Raw genomic sequence first — 23,105 nt, forward strand, 5'->3', positions numbered from 1 at the left:
GTGAGAAGACGGACAAAGAAAAGATATAATATTTAAGTAAATTATCTGAAACGACGTAAGGTAAAGATTGCTTCAGGAAAAAAAATGAAGCAGAGCAGGGCTCTTTGAGAAGCTATTATTTGAGCAAAGACTTGAAGAAGGTGAGGGAGTAGAGGAGGCATGACCAAGGCAGAAGGAAGAATCTTTGCAAAGACTATAAAGCAGAATAAATAAATTAATTAATTAAAAAAAAAAGACTATAAAGCAGGAGCATACCTAGCATTAGCCCAGTGTGAAATGAAATGAGCTATTGGATGAGGAAAAGAGCAGATCAATTCAGAGAGTAACTGGGAGCCAATCATGGAGGACTTTGGTTTTAACTTTGAGAAAAACTGAGAGGCATTAGAGAAACCAGTTTGGGGCACAGGAATGACCTCATCTGATTTACATTTTTTAAAAATCGCTCTGCTTCTTGGTTGAAAACAGATTGTACACGAGCAAGGGTTGAAGTAGAGAGATCAATTAGGTGCCGCCTGCAAAAAAGTCCAGGCAGAAGATGATGGTGGCTCGAAGCCACATAGTAGTGCCAGTGATGGTGAAAAGTGGTGTTTTTGACATGTAAAGCCAATGGGATTTCCTGACGGATTTGACATGGGGCGTGAGAGCAAAGTTAAGAATAATTCCAATGTTTTGGCCTAAGAAGGGAACTGCAAACAACTAATATGGGGATGGCAGCACATGGAGCAAGATTGGGAGGAGAGGTCAGGAACTCCGATTGAGGTGCCTTAGACATGCAAGTTGAGTTCCTGAGTAGACAGCTGTTTGTGTGAGTCTCAATCAGGGTAGAGGTCCAAGCTGGAGATACACATTTGAGAATAAGCCTCAGTTTCTTCATTTGTGACATGGGATTATTATCAATAACAACTTCATTTGAGGTTTAAATTTGATAACACATGTAAAGCACTTAGCACAGTTTGTTCAGTAGGAATGCAACTAATGTTAGCTTAGTGATAGTCATAGTATTAGTTAGAGAAAACCACTTACAGTGTTCATGTTCCTCAGATATAATGCTTTCAATTTGTACCATTCTATAGCAAGAAAATTTATTAAAGCTATATAGTGTATATTTAAAATTTGAGGCAGTCTAAAAGTACATTCCATTACCAAGTAATCTGCACTTACATTCTCACTTCATCCCTGACCACCAACCATGTGAAATAGTCATCAGATGATTCAAAAAGGAAGGAAAGAGGGATACATGCAGAAATATCTTTTTACCCATCATCTGAGAATAAAACAGCAATCTCCTTTGGCACCAAAATGAATTTTAAACATATAAATAGAATAAAAACATTCTTTTTAAGATCTACTTACCCAATTCCAGCCTCCTCTGTAAATAAAAGGCAGAAGAAAAGCAATGAAAGTGAGGGCAGAAGTAGTAAGCATGAGCATTCGATGTACCTGCAAGGATGAAATCACAAATGAGAAGAGAGTTAACTACATAAGAGAAAGGAGTTGACGTCACTATGAAGGTCATGGGATGAGATTCACAGAAGGCATGCATTCAATTGACACCTAGCCACAATTTGTGGTCAGTTAAAAACAAAAATCTTACTATTCCACTGAACTTTAAAGAAAAGCCTAAGCTGCCAACCTCATCATTCTAAAGCATCTGCCAAGAATCCACCTGCCCAGAACAGCAGGAATGGATGTTTCACACACACAGAGCACTTACTTGCCAAGTCCATCATTTTCTTCCAAACACATTTATTAAGTTCCACCACCAAGCACAGTGCTTGGATACAATGAAACTGCAAGGAAACAGAACGTACTGTTTCCTGGGGAGTCTGGGATTTAATTGAGCAGATAAGAGAACATATTTGAAATGTGTAATTCATTATCCAAATGAGGAGAATACCGAGAGTGAAAATGGGCACTGTTAGTTGATTATGTGAGGATAACTGGTGCAAACAAAAACTATCCCAGAGAATGTAGGACATATAATCACTATATACACAGATAGATAGATACACACACACACACACACACACACACAGAGACATATATGGGGGGTGTGTGCATATATATATATACACACATCAGCAGAAAGTAGAACATATAGTCACCCTATATACATATAGACACCATAGTTTTAAAGACAGTGGAGGGTTTGAATTGGTAAAGAGGAGACATAAAGAGTTTTCCAGTTGGGAATATCCACATGAGAAGAGGGGAGAGAGAGAGAGAGAGCAATCAAAGGCAGAGACAGGAGCAAGGATATAGCAGTCATTACTGAGAACAAATAGAACAGATTAACACTGCCAGCCAAAAGTGAGAAACAATTTTAGATAAGGTAAATCTTAAAAGCTACAAATTTATATAAATTTTCAAGAATACCTCTTATAAAGTCAAAACTGTTCCAATAAGCAGTATTTTTTTCTATAAGCAGACATGTACATTCTATCTCAACACATAGTCATTGATCTTCCACTATATGTGCAAATATCTATACTCCATGACAAATGAAAGATAAAGGTTTGTTTTGTTTTGTCTTGAGGGGTATTTATTGACTCTTGCTCATGTTTCTATTAAAAGACTGCCTCCTCATCCCACGGGAAGGGACAGCATTAAAAAGGACACTTTTAATTTCTCTTCCCATCCACACAGGAGATACATGATCTTGACTGGTGAGCTAGGGACAGCCTAACATTCACTGGCCCATCAACCAGAGGACAGACCACTGCTTTGCAACATAGTAAGCACCCACTATTTCTTTCTTCTTCTCTGCTGCCTTCCTCAGCCCATCTGTACTCAGTGCAGTGGGTAAATGTCCTTCTAGTCTCTTCTTCTGCAACTAGACATGTAACTCAAGATCGTTTGGGTCCCAAAATCCATGTTCCAAAGAAACGCACATGGCACTGATACATTCTCCAATCCAGCCTGGCCCTTCATAGAGCTGTCTTTATTTTTTTTTTCCATCAAGTACCTTGTGTCTATTCTCAGTTGGTTAGGAAACCAAAGAGCAAAAAGAAATTATGAGGATTCCAAAATTACAACTATAACCATACATAAACAAAAAAAAAAATCCGCTTACTTCATGTGTTTTCATGTTGCAATGTTCAAATAATATGGAAATTGCATTAACCTTTTTCTCCACCTACCTGAAACCAAGCTGCATCACCAAATAAAGGCTTTAACCAAACAGGTTTGAAGAACCGGGCAATCAGTACACCTACGCTAACTGTAGTCATCCATGCCACAAACATTAAGGCACCTACAGGTGAGAAAATGCAACGGTTGACAACACAGTCTAATTAAGCTGTCTCTTAAATGACCAAGCTAAATGCATAGAAAATGTAAATAGCCAACAAAAATACATTCAGCTGACATAAACATAACCTAAATATCAATGCTTTTACCACCACCACTACTACTTCTAATAGCTAACACTTCCAAAGCTCTTATTTCGTGCCAAGCACTGTCTCTGAGTGCTTTATGTGTATTAATCTAATTGATCTTTACAACAATTCCTATAAAGTATAATTATTATTCCAGTTTTGCTGTATGGAGAAGGAAAGCACAGAGAAGTTAAGTAACTTGCCCAAGGTTACTGAGCTGGAATTTGAACCCAGGCTGGTTTGAATAACTGTGCTCTTAATAATTATACTGTCTGAAGTTATACAGCCTTTCTGAACTTATCTCAGAATCTTCTCACATTTCACTCCAAAAAATAATGGAAAACAAATAGGCACATTACTTCTGAATCCAATTACTGTTCAACTAGAGCTACTGGTAGAAGCAAAATAGCAACAATAAAGATAGCTTCAAGCTTTATTGAAACTCTCACTAGAATGGATAACTCTGGAGAATATAAAGGAAATACACCAATTAAGGAAAGTTCCCACCAATATTAATACATTACAATAGTATAGTATAGTATACACTTACACTATTTCCCTATTTTTCAATCCCGTTTTTCAATAATCAACTGGACTACTTTTCAAATGGAATCAACTTTCACTTGTAGAACCAGAGTACATCAGAGCCTTATTTCTAGGCTACTGCTCTTCCAACTTGGTTCCCTTCATCACTTTAAGTATATAATACCTAAGTATAGCACTGAGTTCTTTGTATACCCTCAAATACTTGTACATTGATCAGTTCTTCAACAAAAAAATTGTATTTTTGAAACCAAACTACTATTATAATTAAACAATCACAAACCACTCTTTTATTAGCAATTTTTAATAAATGGTATAATTAATGTCTCATAAAAGTTAAATTAATTAACCCAATGATACTCAATCCTGGCTGCAATTAGAGATGACTATCGTACTTTTTAAAAATTACAGATGTCTTAAAAACTCCTCTGGTGATTTTAATATGCAGTCAGGGTTAAAACCACTGAATTATTCCTACTCTTCATTTTTAATAAAAATTATCAAACATTAAAATAGATAATGCTACCTGCAAATGTTATTGTTTATGCTACCTACAAATGTTATTGATTTATGAACGTTTGCTAAATTATGCCTGGTACCATTCTCAATCTAGCCAGCACTAAATTTATTCCACAAAGTTAAGTATATTCCACAAAGCAGTAATAATATTACACATGTAACTTACCATGAACCTTCAGAAGGAATAAAGAATGGGATCCTCCTATGTTCTCTGGATAGCCTGTCACATTGTATTTGTCATATGTAATCAAAGGCTGCTGAGAATGCTTATGAATCCGACCTGAAATTTAAAAACAAAAAAAAAGAAGATGAATTACTTTCTCAGGAGAGAAGGAATGGAGAGACAATGGCATGGCATGGAAACAAAATTTCTTAAGGTAATAAAAAATAAATAAATTTCAATAGACATGATAGATATATATACTATTATATATTGATATTATATTAATACACATGTATTAATATAATATAAATATATGTAGTATTAGTATATAATAATATTCATTATGTATAAAATTAAATCTGTGCATGTATAGAATTATTTCAATTAGTCTGTGTATATGGGTATGTATGGGTGTGTGTTCATTCTGGGGATCTATCTTACAGAAATATTTACCAAAGGTATATTTTTAACCAAAGGTATATCTATAAGCATGTTAATAGATACTTTCTTTTTACACTGGCTAAAAAAAAATTTAAACAAGCTAAATGTCCATCATTAGGAGAATGAGTAAATAAATTATGGAAAATACATTGTTTTTAGAATACAATGCAAGTGTCAAAAAGAATAAAAATAATTAAGAAATTTGATATGAGATATATATGAATCTTTATTTCAAACAAATAAGTGTTAGATCACAGACTACATCTCAATGATTTCCAAAAAGAAATATTTATATAGGTTATATTATCTATCTAAAATGAAACAAATTAACAACAGAAAGCTAGGAAAAAATGGTCCAGCTAGATATTTAAGAAACTCCTCTTCTAGGGCTTCCCTGGTGGCGCAGTGGTTGAGAGTCCGCCTGCCGATGCAGGGGACACGGGTTCGTGCCCCGGTCCGGGAAGATGCCACATGCCGCGGAGCGGCTGGGCCCGTGAGCCATGGCCGCTGGGCCTGCGCATCCTGAGCCTGTGCTCCGCAACGGGAGAGGCCACAACAGTGAGAGGCCCGCGTACCGCAAAAAAAAAAAGAAACTCCTCTTCTAAATAACCCTTGGGTTAAATAGGAAATCAAAACTTAAATCACAAGTCTTCTTAAAACGAGTAACATTGAAGGCACTTCATACCAAAACACATGTGATGTAATTAAGGTACTATTCAAAAGAAGTTTTTAATCATCTTAAAAGCATTTCCTTAAAAACATATAAAAAGACTTTAAAGTATTGAAATAATCATTTAAGTCAAGATGTGTTTAAAACAAAACATAACCCAGAAAACCAAAAAGGAGGATTGATTAAAAATAAAGGTAGAAATTAACAAACCAGTAAGTCTAAAAATGAGAAAAATCAATTCTGTAAAAGGCCAATAAAATCGATTGATTTTTTGACAATCTGACCACAAGGTAAAAAGAAATATCACAAACAATATTAGAAATGAAAACAGTGACGTAGCTGCTGATATAGAACATATTCTTTAAAATTATGTGAAAATGCTATATACAACTTTAAGTCAGCCAAAAATATTTCAAAATCTAAATAAAATGGACGAATTTCTGAGAAAATCTAGAATTACAAAAATTGATCAAAGTAGTAGTAACTCTGGAGAATTATAACAATAAAAATTTATTTTATTAGTCAAATATTTCCATTCCTAAAGTCTCAGGCTGTTATGTGGATGAGTTCTATCATACCATTTAAAAATTTTTTTAACTTTAAAAATTCATGTTTATTTAAACTCTTCTTGAGTTCTTTCTATGAGATTATCATAACACTGAAACCAAAATGAGGCCAACATGCACACGCACACAAACGCACAGAATCCTATGACCATACACCAAAATCATTTATGAATATAGATGTGAAAAGCTTAAATAAAATATTGGTGAATTAAATCAATTATGCAATAATAAGAATAATAAGACATGACTTTCATCCCAGGAAAGTGAGGATTGTTCACCATTCAGAAATCTACAAAAGTAATGATAAACTTCAGCACACATCCATGACATGAACTCTTTGTAACATTAGGAACAGAATATTTCCTAAACACAATAAAATATATCCACCAGAAAAATATGACACGACACTGAATATCAGAAGCATTCCCATCAAAATCAGGGATAAGATAAGAATACTTACCATATCACCACTGCCATTCCACATTTTTCTGGGAGAAGTAAGCAATGCAGTGAGACAAGGAAAGAAAGAAAATGAGGGCTACTATGCCTGTCATTATTTGCACAAGATATGATGTTTCATCTAGAAAATCCAAGACCATCAACTGGAAAACTAGGTGGCTACATTCAAGATAAGCATTCAAAGATCAATAACTTTCCTATACACCAACAAATTTAGAAAATGTAAGAAAAAATAATCCCATTCACAATAGTTTGTATTAGAAATCTATAAAATACATAGGAACAAAGTAACATAAATAAATAAGCCCTACAGGAAGATATGAAGAAAACCACAGGATCTGAATAAATGAAATATCCCAATATACTCCTGGATAGGAAGACTCAAGGACGTTGATTATTCCACAAATTAATCTAAAATTTCATTTCAATTCCAGTCATAACTCCAATAGGATTTTTAATGAAATTTGATAAATCATTTCTGAATTTTATCTAGAAGAGCCGATACACAAGGAAGAGGCAAGAATTCCTGAATTCCTGATAAAGAAGGCTAGGAGGGGTATCATGCTTTATCAAAATTCACAACCTATTATTAAGCTATGGTAATTTCAACCAGTGCATAATAGACAAACAGATCACTGGAAGAATAAACTATAAACAATTTGATTTACTGAAAGATTCTTAGTGTATAATAAAAAGGCTTTTGAAACAGAAGAGAGAAAATGGACTATTCAAAACTGCTGTTTGGATACCAGGTTATTCATTTGGTGAACTATTATATCATGGCTTGTTATTACAGAGAAGATCCGAGATAAAGCAGAAAACGAGAAGAGTTTTATATCGTGAACACCTAGAGACCTGTATCAAGAAGAAAGAGACAATAACTATCAGAAGCTACAAAAATGTCAAAAAGAAAAGAATGAAAAAAACTATTGAAAATGACAAGAAACTCACTGAAGAATATAAAAATACTGTATTAGTAGAGTGGTAGTGATAAAAACCAGACCACATTCCTAACAGCCTGAGAGTCAAGTTGGAAGAAAAGTGTTTTTAAACTCTGATTCACCATGGAGCCATGGGCTAAGATGAACTTAACCTTCATTAAAGCAGAAGTCCATCATAATTTTGAAGTTCCACGGTATGGCTCCATTATAATTTAGGCGTTATGCTCTAAGGAACGTTGGGTTCATGTGTAGTACACGGCTCCACAGTATTATTCCTAAATTGTCAAAATAACAGGTCATGTGATAACAGGGTCTCTACTTCATTAATTATTTAAATTGGTAGATTTCCAAATTGGGAATTACTTATTCACCCAAGTGAGTTCTATCTTTCAGTTCAAACACTCAGCATTTCACATGACTGCTTATTTCATGATAGGATAAAGTCAGCTTTCTGGGGGCAAAACAGCAGTTAGAAAAACGTTTTAAATTTGTTTTACTAAATATGACAGTACTTTCAACTCTCAATTATCTTTAGTTTGCTTCTGACCCCTCTTCCTAGGTGACTTTTCCCATTGTGGGCCATTTCTCAACATTTTCTTTTTAAAGGAAAATACATATCTTGTTTCTTTTCATTGATCAGGTCTGTAAATGTGTGCTGAAAAAAAAATCAGAGTTTATTTATAAACAGAATAATTTACTCACAGGGAAGGTTTTTTTCCTCACTGACTTTGTGTAATGCATTAATTCCATTTGTCACCAATGGATTTCACCAGTCTTGTTTACAAGGGAATCGGGTAAAAATTTATACTGTTTTGTTCGTTGCATTTAGTAGACATGAATGTTCAATAGTTATTAAATTGTGATGTAAAGAAATGTGACAATATTCAGGTATCTGTTTTCTGAATGTTTCAAATTCCAATCTATGAGCATTGTTGACACCCAGAGAAGAGAATAAAATTACCTGTGAAAGGGTGAAAAAAAACCTCAGCAGTTAGAAAAAGAACAGAAAGATAATTATGTGCTAGCTTACAGCAAAAATAAGGATAACATGAAAAATTAGTAGAAAATGAAAACCTGAAAAGTTATCTGAAATCTGAAAATGTTAAGCAATTTGCCCTGTATTTTAGTTTTGATCACTCTTGCTGAATCACTTTTGCATATTTGGATGAAGAAAGTAGTTAATTTTTCTATTTTTACTAATAATGTAGCATCCTTCAGAGCTTGGCATAGTCTTTAAGAATCATCTGAAGCATCTGACTCACCATGGTGTTCCCTCTGACCTTCAGACTGCCAGTAAACAATGCCTCCTGAGAAACAGATTTGCCCAGGACGACCTCATTCTACATTAATATGGGTTACAGAGATTATATGACTGCTTTGAAAAATGGTTTCAACCTCACAAAGTCTCACTGCTTTTAAGCAGTGTGCAGCATATAAATGATCCACATACATATGACTAGATATCAGAAGTGACAGTTGATTTATGTGGTAACTGTACTTTGTTCCCCAATACAAGGGAACTAGAAAGTGAATTCCCTGAAGCGGTAACGTTTAGATTTGTTTTTTTGAGGTTTTGTTTTGTTGCTTTGCACTCCACCAGTTAAAAAAAAAAAATGGGGGGCTTCCCTCGTGATGCAGTGGTTAAGAATCCGCCTGCCAACGCAGGGGACACAGGTTCGATCCCTGGTCCGGGGAGATCCCACATGCCGTGGAGCAGCTAAGCCTGAGCTCCACAACTACTGAGCCTGTGCTCTAGAGTCCACGAGCCCCAACTACTGAGCCCGCGTGCCACAACTACTGAAGCCCGCGTGCCTAGAGCCCACGCTCCACAGCAAGAGAAGCCACGACAATGAGAAGCCCACGCACCGCAAGGAAGAGTAGTCCCCGCTCGCCGCAACTAGAGAAAGCCCAGGAACAGCAACAAAGACCCAACACGGTCAAAAAAAATAAAATAAATAATTTTTAAAATTTAAAAAAAACAAAAATGAGTCTGTGACATATGTATATTTATGTTAATAAATGTATTTATGTACTATTGTTTTAACACATTATGAACATGATTAAAATAGAAATTTTTAGTGAGATAAAATAAATCTAAGAAAAAAGTTCTGGTATTGTTTTCTGTATCCCCTGGACTACCTTACAATATGTACACCTTCGTTGGAAGAACATTGTCCTAGAGCAGTAAGTTATCGAACCACAGTATACAGAACAATTACCTGAAATGCTTGTTAAAATGCAGATTTCAAGCACAAACAACAGAGAGTGTGGGATGGAGCTAGGGAAACTGCCTTTTGAGCAGTCATTCCAGATGGTTCTGAAGCAGGTTATTTGAGCCCCATGCTTTGGGAAACACCACAAAACACAAGGTAGAGATTCTCCCTGCCATGCCACGAGCACAGCAACACCAGCAGGAAAGGGAGATAAAACAGTGCTCTATTCTGTACATGAATCATCCACAAACTAGGTTTTTCCAGGAAAATGTTAGAACTATTACTTAACATATTGTTTCTATCAGAAAATGCATTCCAAATTCTACAATGCTGGCCTAAGAAGAAATTTTTGGCATCACCATACACCCAAAACCACACATAATTTATTGCACAACAGAATTCACCCATTTAAATGACACTGCTTTTCTTTTAAAGTATAAACTTTTTAAGTATAAACTTTTTTAAAGTACAAATGCAAACTGTTAAAATCTCCTAGCAATTTGTCATCCATTCAAGTCAGTAATCATTTATGGAGCACCTATAACATGCTGGGCACAAAAGGAAGCCGTTTGATATGATGAAAAGGGTACAACTCCTGTAATTGCAACAGAGTTGGGTTTAATTCCTGACTCTGCTACTTGTTTGATTTTGAACAAGTTACTTCACCACTCTAGGCCCCAGTTCTCTTATCTCTACAATGGGCAACATAATATCTATTTACAAAGCCTCTGTGAGAAATAAGTGAGATATATGTAATATACAATAAGTGACAGCTGCAATAATAACAATAAGACAATAACCTGCATTTTAGAAATATTTGTTTAAAAATGCAAATATTTGACCTTCTCCTTAAAAATTCATTTCCCACATTTCTCATGTTAGAAAGTGAAACACTTGGGCTCTGAGGTCAAAGAGTTCAGGTTCAAATTCCAACTCTACCATTTACTTGTCTGGGCAAATGACTTAACCTCTCTAAGCCTGTTTCCTGCCAGATAAAATAAGGTTAATAATAGTACTTATCTTATGTAGGTTTCTATGAAGATAAAAATGAAAACCTTAATGATAGTGCTGAGCCAGCAACTGGCACTCATTAAGTACTAAGTAATTTTTGTTCATTATTATCATTTAACCAGGAAATTATTTCCAGCTACATTTGCTGTTGCTGGTGCAAGTAAGAATACATGATTTGACTAAGATAACCAAACATATCATCCACAACTAAAGCTGCAAATATTCCTAAATTTTCTCTAACACTGAGTTGATATTTTGTCCTGCTTTAAAACCTTTTGAATCCCTACTTTACTTATAGTACAAAATTTAAACCACATGAGAGAATATAAACTACTATATATAAAATAGGTAAACAACAAGGTCCTACAGCATAGCACAGGGAACTATATTCAATATCTTGTAACAAACTATAATGGAAAAGAATCTGAAAAAGTATATATATATACATATATATATATATATATATGTATATATATATCTGAATCACTTTGCTATACACCAGAAACTAACACAACATTGTAAATCAACTATACTTCAATTAAAAATAAACCACATGATTGGGCTTCCCTGGTGGCGCAGTGGTTGAGAGTCCGCCTGCCAATGCAGGGGACACGGGTTCGAGCCCCAGTCCGGGAAGATCCCACATGCCGCGGAGCGGCTGGGCCCGTGAGCCATGGCCGCTGAGCCTGTGCGTCCGGAGCCTGTGCTCCGCAACGGGAGAGGCCACAACAGTGAGAGGTCCGCGTCCGGCAAAAAAAATAAAAAATAAAAAAATAAACCACATGATAGAATACGCAAGGCTTTTCACAATTCTGCCTGTACCACATTTCTGTTCCTGCTCCTCTTTTACCTCACCCTCATCCTTCCATTCTATATGCTCAGCTTTTCACCATTTTCAAAGTAGGCCATATGCTCAAAGTCTGGGGGTAGTATTATCTCCAGGGAGATGAGTCACTACATATTACACTACCTTGGCATTTCCTGCAGTTCTTCAGAATATCATTAGCCAAGACCTTAAACAAAATCTAATTATTCTTATTAATATGTGTTGCAGTACCTACCAGGGCAGTCTTAAGTATAAACTAAACATTCAAACTCATAAAACTACCTTAGGCTACACTTGGCATCAGACTGATTGAGAAGGACATGGGACAGGAAACACAGCACACCTGCAGGGCACCATGAGGCATTCTTTTTCAAAGGGAGGTCCTGTGGAAGCTCACTCAGCTGTCCAGGAGCTATTCTCTTTACACCTCTCTACCTCCCTGGAGAAAGCTCAGGTCCAAGGCGGTGAGATTCATACTGGATAGGGCATCCACAAGAGCCGATATCTCCGCAATAACCCCAAAGTCCTGCTTCTAGCATCCCTGCAAAGGATCTGCCAATGTCACTGCACTCAGGGAAGCCCAAAGACATGGCTTCTTACTAGGTATTTACTCCTGGTCCAAATGCAGTCTACCAGCCAGAAATCACTTTTATCATAAGCAGATTGCCTTATAACCCAGTAAACACTACCTTTACCTAGTTTCCAGGGGAACAAAGCTAGAAGGTCAACCAAAGTCAAATTGTCAGGCAAAAATGGAAGAGGGTTTAATAACTCTTTACCCACAAATGTATATCTTAAAAAAGAGCAATTACCATAGTCTCCCCAAAAAAAGAGGGAAGGGAATAAAGTGAGCGAAAAAAACCTTTAAAAGGTAGTTTTTTATCAATATACTTACCATGATCAGCTGCACCATCTGCTAGAAATATGTAGTAGCTTGCATTTAGATCAAATCTATTCTTAACCCCAGGAAAGGTAATGCTTCTTCTGAAAGAACACTGCATAACACCATCCGCCAACCTCCAAGCCATATCCTCAAGAGGATCCTGCAAACACATACAATGGGTCTTCTCAGCACCTTCCAAAGATTTGCTAAATATGATATGATCAATAAGATATGATAAGATATGATCAAAATCCTGACCTGTTCAATTTCCTTTCCCTAAGTTCCCCTGTTCATGTTTTGTCTGCAGCGTCATTGTTTTCCCACTTCCTCTTTGAAGAGTACAAGAAACATATTCTCCCAGTTTATTTGTCTTTATCCCACTTGGCAAAGATAGTATTTTTACTACCTAGGCTAGAAACTTTGGCAGATGTACTAACTTCATCTGGCCACCAATATACAATCAACAACACTGAGGAAACACTTAGCAAGTGTAATACTCTCGTGGCCAAAATGCAACATGCAAATGGGGAGAAGTTCCAACCCCATGAGAAAGCTATGCAGAGAACAAAACATGTCATTAGATGATAGCTACTGCTCCATCAGAGCTCATTTGCTTGTCAGTTGCCATGTGAAAATGACACTTCTCTACCAGAAATAGGCCATCTTTGGCACAGGTGCCAACAACGGGCACTTAAGACAAGTGCCCAAGGCACTGAACCAGTACCTACCATATGTGCACCTCTTTCTCACCAATCAAGAAATTCTGTGTCACTTACATAAGCCTCTTAAAAATCTGTCTGTAAGTTTTGGAAATGGGGCTGATGACCCTCTTAATAAACCATAAAATATTTTTTGTAAGATGCATTAATAAAAGGATTTAAGTAACACAAGCAAGAATTCATCTTTTCCTCAAAGAGAAACTTTTCTTATGCTTTCTAAAGCATAGAAAAAGGGCACAGTATCTGTAGTTAATACTGTACTATATACTGGAAATTTGCTAAGAGAGAAGATTTCAGGTGCTCTTATCACAAAGAAAAAGTAACTATGTGAGGCAATGGATACATTTATTAGCTTGACTCTAGTAATCATTTCACTATGTAGAAGGATATCAAAACATCATGTTGTACACCTTAAATATACACAATTTACATATATATATATGTTAAAAATAAAACGCAGAAAGGCTTCTCCCAGATTATAGTAAGAGAGGAACCCTGCTGCCAGGCCCCTGTTTGGTCTCTGCTGCTAACTGCAGGTTTGGAAGCTATCTTGCAGCATAGCCATGCCACTGTCAGCCATATAGCCAGAAGGTGGACCGGCCAGATGGAGATTCTCAGAATTTTCACACCTACCCTGGAGTCCATTACAGGGTGACTTCGCCCTGTCAGATGGGAAGGTTGTATGTGCACAGTCTGATCTTCAAGAATACACACATAAGCATCATCATCACCCTGAAAAACAATTGCAAGTGAGAAAAAGTTCAAGGGAATTTCATTTCTTTAAAAAAGAAAAGTCCCTGGGGCTTCCCTGGTGGTCCAGTGGTAAAGAATCCGGCTTCCAATGCAGGGGATGTGGGTTCAATCCCTCGTCAGGGAACTAAGATCTCACATGCCACAGGGCAACTAAGCCCGCGCGCCACAACTACTGAGCTTGTGCGCCTCAACGAGAGAGTCCACGTGCTCTGGAGCCCGCACGCCACAACTAGAGAAAGAAAACCCTCATGCCATAACTAGAGAGAAGCCCACATGCTGCAACTACAGAGAGAAGCCTTCAAGCCACAACGAAGACCCAACGCATCCAAAAAAAAAAAAGTCCCTAATGTTATCAAATAGTATTCGATGCTTTTAAAACATAATTTACTGACTCAATCTTAAAACGATACCACAAATTCTCAAGAATTGGCTGTCTGATATATTAATTAAAAATGATTGTTATCATGCAAAAGCAATAAAATTTCAGTGTATTAAAATAGACAATGGTTATATGCCCATAACCCATCATCAATTGAACACCACTGTTAATGCTTTTGTATATATTCATCCGAACCTATTTGTATTTATAACCTATTTTTCTCCCCAAATGGGAAAATATGAAGTTTTGTTACCTTTTTCACTGAACTTTTCATAAACATTGCTCTGGATATTTATTTGTAAATAAATGTGTCCTACAATTTTAATAACTGTAAGTGCACTGCATTCTATTGGATTTGAGGGGGTAACTTTTAAGATGTAAGGTACTATAATCAAATATTGCTAATATTGTACACACTTAATAGATTTACTACTGCATATTGAGACCACAGTATCTGAGCTCAAGGGGGCATTCTTTGTCAGTCTAATTTTTATCTATCCTTTAATCTCCAACATTCCTTAGCTCTAAAAATTAAATCTTATTTAAAGTGACTATCGGAGGGCAGACTGCATCTTTAAAGCACATTTAAGTCACGGTACAAAAGAATAATCTGGATTTTAAATTCTTGCGTATAGTTTTGGTTCTTTCCTCTATTCTAAACTGCTCTCCATAAACTATCTAACAAGGTCTTTTATGTGCTTTAGTCACTAAACTCCTTAAACAAGATCCAAGACTAACCAGTTATGATTTAAATTTTGCTATGAATACCAATATGATATTCTAACACGTTTTAAATTTATTTTTTAAAGTTCCAGTTTTAACTCTCAAGTACATAACCTTAGCAAAGAAATTATTCCCTGTTACACATCTTATATTCAAATCAGAATTAGTGCAACTCAAGATAAGAAACTTGTAGTCGTCATAATTTAAACCGCTACACACTACAGCTCACAGACCAACCAACTTCAGCCTGATGCTTGTTTTTGTACAGCCCACAGGCTGAGGATGGTGCTTACATACTAAATGTGTTGTTTTTTAATTAAAAGAATAATATTTCATGACAAGTAAAAATATATTAAATCCAAATTTCAGTGTTTATAAATAAAGTTTTATTGGAATACAGCCACCAACTTACGGATAATCTACAGCTGCTTTAGCACTATCACACCAGAACTGAGTAGCTGCAACAGAGACCATATGGCCCACAAATTCCCAAGTGGTTGCTATCTGGACCTCTGCAGAAAAAGTTGGCTGATCTCTGATTTAAACAAACAATGTGTGTTTTCTAGAATGTTTAGCATCAGTGAGGTATAGGAATTTTCTTGTTATTTAAAACAAAATTTAATATAACAGAATGGTTGATTTTGAGGCAAAGTGATGATAAGAAGTCAACTGAGTCATTAAGGCAGACCTCCCAAATACTGGAGAGGATGACAGGGATGGAGAAGAGGAAACTCTCAATTCTCACTACTCTACAATGAGGGTAAGACAAGGAGCTACGACAACCTTAGGCTCCAGGCAGCTGTAGAAACCCCAAATTTGGAGCATGGAAGGACACACATGAGGAGCTTCAACCAAATCCCTGAATTGGACAGAACCTCTTACCCCCGTTTGTTCCTCTCATTCCAGCATTTAGAATGCACTCTATGAGAAAATATCATGTGGAGGAAATAAAGATGATAACATAGTTCTTACAATCAAAGACTATGTTTTAATAGAGGAGACAGTTAAAATAGTACATGAAATATGATAAAACAGAGATTTAAACACAGTACTATGGAAAGACAAATTAGGTAGGGCCAAAGGATTGAAAAGGCTTATCAGACAAGATAGCATTAACTAGGCCTTAGAGAATAAAAAATATATGTGGATAAGGTAGAGCTGCGATTAAGAGAAAAGTTTTTCAAACTGAGGAACTTCTAGGACCAAAGATACAGAAATATAAAAAATATAGGGAAACTTTAGGAAACAGGTAGTTTTGTGAGCTAAAATATATACAGGGTAAGGCCAGAAATGGACTTTGAAGAGTTTTGAAACTATGCTAAAGAAAAAAACATTTTCCTATAACTACTAAAGTTTCACCTTACCTACTAAAGGCTTTTGGGGCTAGGATTGAGATTACCTTAAATGTGGTCAAAAACCATATTAACCTGAGTCTATTGTAAAAATTGTGGGACACTCTACAAAACAACTGGCCTAAAAGAAAAAAAGGTAGGGTAACAGTTCTAAAGTAAAGGAGATTAAAGAGATATACCAGTAAAATGCATTGAGTGATAACTGATTAGTCTGTATCAGAAATTTTTAAAATATACATATACATATGACTTTACTGGGATAATTGGGGAAATTTGAATATAGGCTGTATTGCATAAAATTATTATATATTGTGATAGTGATCTTATAGATAATTGTAGGAGAATATCCTTCTTAGGAAACACATGCTGCAAACTAGACTTAAAATGTCATGATATCTGCAACTTAATTTTTCAAATAGTTCAGGGAAAAGAAACACGTGTTAATATACAGTGAATAAGTCAATCTACACATACACACACACACACAGAGAGAGAGAAAAAACAACAAATGTAGGTGAAGGGCTTACTGGTGTTCATTGTACTAGTCTCTCAACTTTCATGTAGGTTTAAGGCTTTTCAAAACAAAAAGTTGGGGTGCATGAGAGAAAGAAGCACCTGAAAGGTAAATAACAAAAAGAATCTAAATCACAAACGAAGTTTCCTTGAACACCAGAGAAGTTGGTGGCAGCAATGAATGAGATAGTCCCTAAATTGCCCCAGACAGTATCTGAAAAGAAGAAAGAAATCGATAATAGTAGTTGCTTTTTTTACTATTGTTGTTGATCATCAAGAATGGGAAACACAAAAGGACAGCAGGAGGGTAGATAATAAATTCAGTTTTACAGATGATGGTCTGTGTTGTCCAGAGTACTCAGCTGGAAGAGACCACCCAGCAGCTGGAAATTCCAATCTGGACACACACAAGAGAGGTCAGGATTGGGAACGTTCTGGAATTTGAGTGTTGAGAAATTATGTATAGAACGCAGAGAACGGAAGCTAATATAGTGTATATACTTGAATACTCTATCTCATATAGCAAAATTTCTGAGATGAGGAAGAGGTGTATACTTTGAATTTCAGTTAAAATTCAGATATTAGCAAGTCACTGTTAGCAAAAATATGGATAGTTGTACTTTCACCAATTTTAGTGATGAGCTCTAATACCAAAACAACTACTATCATTAATTTATAAACCAAACTGAAAAAGCTATAATTTAGGTTATCTAGTCAGTATTCATAACATCAGATACCTTCAGTATTTAAATTTACATTACATACTGATAAGAAATAGCAGGTCATAAAAATATCCTAAGATTTTTAAAATAATCAAAAATAGAAACAACCACTTCAAAAATATTTTTGACGATGATTTATTTTCCCCCCAATTTAGGCAAACAGGTGTACAGATGATTTTAATCATCAAATAGGGTTTCTCTGTAAATCAACTGCACCTGCATAATTAAGTCTTTTTTATAAACACTGTTGATGAGTACTATACTAGAAACATAAGATTTCTAAGTAAGATAAATATATCTTGAATTAGAGATAAAGGTTTTTGTGTCATCTATGCCTACAACTTAGAAATAACTGGTCTACTTGCAGGCGCCTCATCACAACACTCACTGCAACAATACTGTCTTTTCCTCTGGCTGACAGATTTTATGTGACCAGAAAAGGAAATGTGTTAGTATACTTTTGCATGAAGTTTGGCTACAAAGTGACTAGAATATTTTTAAGGAAGTGACTAGAACACCTATCTAAATGTGTACCCTACCTTAGACATGCACCATAATGAAGCTACACACTTATTCCAACAAGGCTACCATTGTTAACCCTTGTTGGATTCATCTTCAGAGTTTCCTTCAGAGCCAGTTCCATTCACACAACAAGCCACCAACTTTCCTTATTGCTTTACAGTCATATTTTATTTTTAACCCAGCCCCCTTATGCACCTTAGGCATAAGGTTCATTTTTGCCAGAATTGAGAATACCCAAAAGGATATGCTGTAGGTCTGATGGTAATTACAAAACGGAAATGGGCAAAATGTTTTGAACAATTGCAACATCATTTGAACAAGTATAAAATTTCCCATAAAATCAACTTTAAAAAGGAAAGAGTCATAATTTATATGCTCTTTTTAGAAGTCGATGACATGTCTTCTATCTCATAGGTTTAAGGTATACCCTTCATTGAATGAAAAAAGATAATGAGCGCATTCTGGAACTATATAGTAAAATATACAGGTCATATCGTATGTTACAATGACATCCCCCTAAAAAAGTTACACCTGGCTCCCTGCAATATTTGCAGCCAGCGTAACAAGGACCACCATGATTAGAGTGCACTTTGAAGGAAAATATTTGTTCTTCTATCACAGATTCTCAGAGTTCCTTTTCTCTTTTATTGAAATAATGATTTCCTTAAAAAGTGATGTTAAGTTTAAAACCTGACAGGAAGAAAACTCTCAAGAAAAGACGCCTTGCATTTGCTAATGTGGAAGTAAAAAGCCTTCTCCATTTGTAGTCATCCCCCTCCACAGCCAGCTCTGCTGGAACGGGACTGTCACATGTCCTGGCCTTTACACCCTTCTTCCCTCTCCCTGGGAAATCAGAACGCTAATGCAGAACTCTGCTCTTCCACACCACAGCACAAGGCTGCCACCTACAGAATCTTTTAATCCATTGAGCACTACCCAAGGAGAGGGAGAATCAGGTGAAAATAAATGCTGCCTTCTGTAGACCTGGTAAAGAATCCATTTATGCCTGGACATGCCAGGTTTAATTTTCTGTTTGGGAAATGTGCCGATGGTGGGGGGCAAGAAGATGAGCACCCCATGCTGTCGTTGCTGGCCACTTGAGAAAACTAGGAGTTGAAAAACATCACAAACAACATGAGATGGTATGCAGAGCAACTTTTTCTTAACTGCACTTCCTGTTTATCACAGAGATAGACAGACAGAGGTAGACAGATAAAGTGGCAAATCCACTGAAAATCCAACTAACTTTCCTAATGTCCTAACTTTCCTCAGGACAGCCTTGTTCTTAGAGGTATGTAATTGCCCAACTCAAAGCTGCTTAAACTTAGAATCTAAGTTAGTTTCTCTGCCCTCCCTTTCCATTCCTCCCTTAAGTATGATAACTTGACTCTGGAACAAACAGCTAAACTGCTATTGATGAGAGCTCACCCCAGTGACTCTCATTTCATTATCACTTATGTAAGTGAAAGGTACAAACCATCCATTGGTCGTGAGAAAATGCAAAGGATAAATAGCCTTTACTGGGACCGCTCATTTCAACCATCACTGACTTGGCATCTCGTGTGAAGGACAAGAAGACACAGGCAAGCTCTTTCTCCGGGTCACAGTTCAAAGGACTCCTAATACAGAACTTCTTGTTCCCACAATCTGAAGCATTGAACTAGAAAAATGACAGGGGGAGAAAGTCAATTATCAAACAGGCAGTTCATTTCCAATGACAGAAGAGCTACTACTTTGAAGTATGGGTTTTAATAAGAATACGTTTTCATAATAAGGATTCAAACAAGGGAACAAAGACACATCCCAAATTAGAAATTATCAAAGCAGTAGTTAGGCTGTGAACTTTTAAACTTAATTAATTTTAATTGAACTTTAGAAGACACAACATTAATTGGACTGTAATTATGCATGAGTATTAAAATCCCTTTAATACACAAAATACTTCATGTTAATTATGTTCTGGAGCAAAGTTTCTGGTAAATTTTGAGAATTTCTTAGGGAATATTTACATCCGCATTGACATTCTTGCCTAAAGGGTATCCTCTAGTTTTCAGAGATGGAATTTTTAAAAGCAAACCCTTAGCAAGTTTTATATTTAGATCCTGGACTCTGCTTCTAGAATTCAGGTTCATATTTGACATTAAGATAATGTAAGAAAAAATGGTTACTCCTGGGCTTCCCTGGTGGCACAGTGGTTGAGAGTCCGCCTGCTGATGCAGGGGGCAGGGGTTGGTGCCCCGGTCCGGGAAGATCCCACATGCTGCGGAGCGACTGGGCCCGTGAGCCATGGCCGCTGAGCCAGCGCGTCCGGAGCCTGTGCTCCGCAACGGGAGAGGCCACAATAGTGAGAGGCCCGCGTACCGCAAAAAAAAAAAAAAAAAAAAGTTTACTCCTATATATACCACCACTCCAAATAATAGTAAGAACAATTTAGTGGGGGAGAAACAAAAATAACCTACAATGATTTAATTCAGAGTTTCTTGGTGTGGCAAATAAGAAAGAGTATTGAAAAAATGTCAGCTCTACAATCTGACAGGGCAAACAAGCAGTTATCTTGTGTTAGAATGAGCTGTGACACGACATTTCAGAAGAGAGCTAAACATTACTTTAAGTAACTAGATTTAATGGGAACTGTACAGAAAAACTCTCATTTCTCCTTCTACTCTACCAATACTTCTGGCCACCAAGTGGGTGCGGCTATTTCCCACACTAAGCAATTCTGCAATTCTTTGGAGACATCAGCTGTGTGTCCTACAATTCAATTCTGTTCTGACACTATCTACCTGAAGTTAGTGTCAGATCCCACAAGTGAAGGGCTCAGTCCCACAAGACTGCACCCACTTCAGATGCCAATCACAGATGCCAACCACAAGTCCCAGGTTGTCACCTGTACTTCTGAATGGTCGGCCATAAATTGGAGGTTTCCAGCACCTAATCCTCAAGTTGGATAATTTACTAAGATGGCTCACAGAACTCAGGAAAATAGTTTACTTAGTAGATTACCAGTTTATTACATTGATAAAAAGATAACCCAGGAATGGCAAGATGGAAGAGATGCGTAAAGCAAGGTATGTAGGAAGGGGCACAGAACTTCTGAGGCACCACCTTCCCAGCACCTCCACGTGGTCAGGAACCCAGGAGCTCTCTGAAACCCATATTTCTGGAATCATTATGGAGGCTCCATCACGTGGACATGATGGATGTTTAGCTCAATCAGCCTCTCTCCCTTTTCTGGAGAATGGGGGGAGGGGGCCTGAAAGCTGCAAGCTTCTAATCATGGCTTGGTCTTTTTGGTGACCAGCCCCCATACGGGAGCCCACCAAGAGTCACCTCATTAGAACAAAAGATGCTCCCATCATCCAGGAAATTCCAAGGGATTTAAGAGCTCTGTATCAGGAACTGGGGTCAAAGGCCAAATATTAACAGAAACCAGGCAGAAGCTGTTTTATTTTTTTCCTTATTTATTTCACAGGAACTTAAAGAGAAATCCTAGTCGAGTGGAGAGAACAAGCCACGAGGAGCTAGGAACCATGGGTTTTGATCTCTGCTCTCCCCTTTACTCCATCACGTTTGCTAAAGAACTTATTCTCTCAGGGTCTCTTTACCTTTAACTATGCAGCAGTGACCCTGAGGTCTCTCCTAGTTCTCTACAAATGCCATCATCCTGTTACTCTGAATGAACCTCTCTATAATTAGAGATTATAACCTTGGTGCAGAGATACAATCAAAAGCTCCAACAAGCGCTAAAGCCTTTTATATGAATTTATGGAAAGATAATAATCCTGTCAACAGATTCCTACTGGGAAGCTCAGGTCCAAACTGACTGTGGACTCGCCTAAAGCAGTTTTTAAATAAATAAACATTAACACTAAATAAACTGAGAACTAGCGCAAATAATAGATCGAATTGTTTGGTCAAACAAAAGTTCATAATAATGTAATCAAATGGCTCATCATATATTGCATAATGTAGAAAAGAAGGAAAACAAAATGAGACACTGTATTGGAGTACAAGAGCTTTATATAGTATGAAGAAACAAAGAGTTACAGGGCTTCCCTGGTGGCGCAGTGGTTGAGAGTCCGCCTGCCGATGCAGGGGACACAGGTTCGTGCCCTGGTCCGGGAAGATCCCACATGCCGCGGAGTGGCTGGGCCCGTGGGCCATGGCCGCTGAGCCCACGGGCCATGGCCGCTGAGCCCGCGCGTCCGGAGCCTGTGCTCCGCAACGGGAGAGGCCGTGACAGTGAGAGGCCCGCGTACCGCAAAAAAAAAAAGAGTTATAAAAAGACAAGAAAGGGAAGGAAGAGAAAAAAATGAAATAATATTTACTGAATATCTATTAAGTACAAAGCCATTAGAAATTAGTTCTCATAGTAATACTATGTAAGAGCTAGATATTATTTCTCATTTTACAGGTGAAGAGACTGAGACTTTAGGAATTAAGTAATTTTTCCAAAGTCAAACAGAAATTAGACAAATCAGGATTCAGGCCCAAATTTGTTCTTGCAACTGTAATAACCTACTTTACGACATTTTTCATTATATTTACTTCTGAATTGATAAGTATAATTTATCAGAATTGCTTTCAGTAAAACCTTTCTAATGTTTCTAATATGCATCACCCTTTCTAAGGTATGTTTTTTTAACAGTAATTCTTTTGAATCAGAGGGCTTAAATGGAATTCTAGCTGATAAGCTTGCAAAAGCGTTTCTGTGGTTCAACACACAGAATTCCCCAGTACTCATTGGCCTTAATCAAATAAGACTGAAGAGTGATATCACCATTTCAAGATTCTCCTCCAAATCTTGTCT

At 36.8% G+C, this 23,105-nt stretch overlaps 1 protein-coding gene across 2 annotated transcripts in view; it reads right to left on the reverse strand.

The window, feature by feature from the left end:
- Positions 1 to 23,105, reverse strand: part of FRRS1 (ferric chelate reductase 1) — a 52,835-nt gene that overhangs the window by 9,387 nt on the left and 20,343 nt on the right. For both annotated transcript variants that reach the window (XM_060026142.1, XM_060026149.1), the window contains exons 6-11: positions 19,773 to 19,955; positions 13,965 to 14,063; positions 12,625 to 12,772; positions 4,606 to 4,719; positions 3,141 to 3,253; positions 1,354 to 1,440 (exon numbers count right to left, since the gene is read on the reverse strand). In XM_060026142.1, the coding sequence (XP_059882125.1) occupies positions 1,354 to 1,440; positions 3,141 to 3,253; positions 4,606 to 4,719; positions 12,625 to 12,772; positions 13,965 to 14,063; positions 19,773 to 19,955 (744 nt within the window). The remainder of the gene's footprint in view (positions 1 to 1,353; positions 1,441 to 3,140; positions 3,254 to 4,605; positions 4,720 to 12,624; positions 12,773 to 13,964; positions 14,064 to 19,772; positions 19,956 to 23,105) is intronic.

Source organism: Delphinus delphis, chromosome 1, assembly GCF_949987515.2.
Source record: "Delphinus delphis chromosome 1, mDelDel1.2, whole genome shotgun sequence".
In the NCBI taxonomy this organism is placed as follows: domain Eukaryota; kingdom Metazoa; phylum Chordata; class Mammalia; order Artiodactyla; family Delphinidae; genus Delphinus; species Delphinus delphis.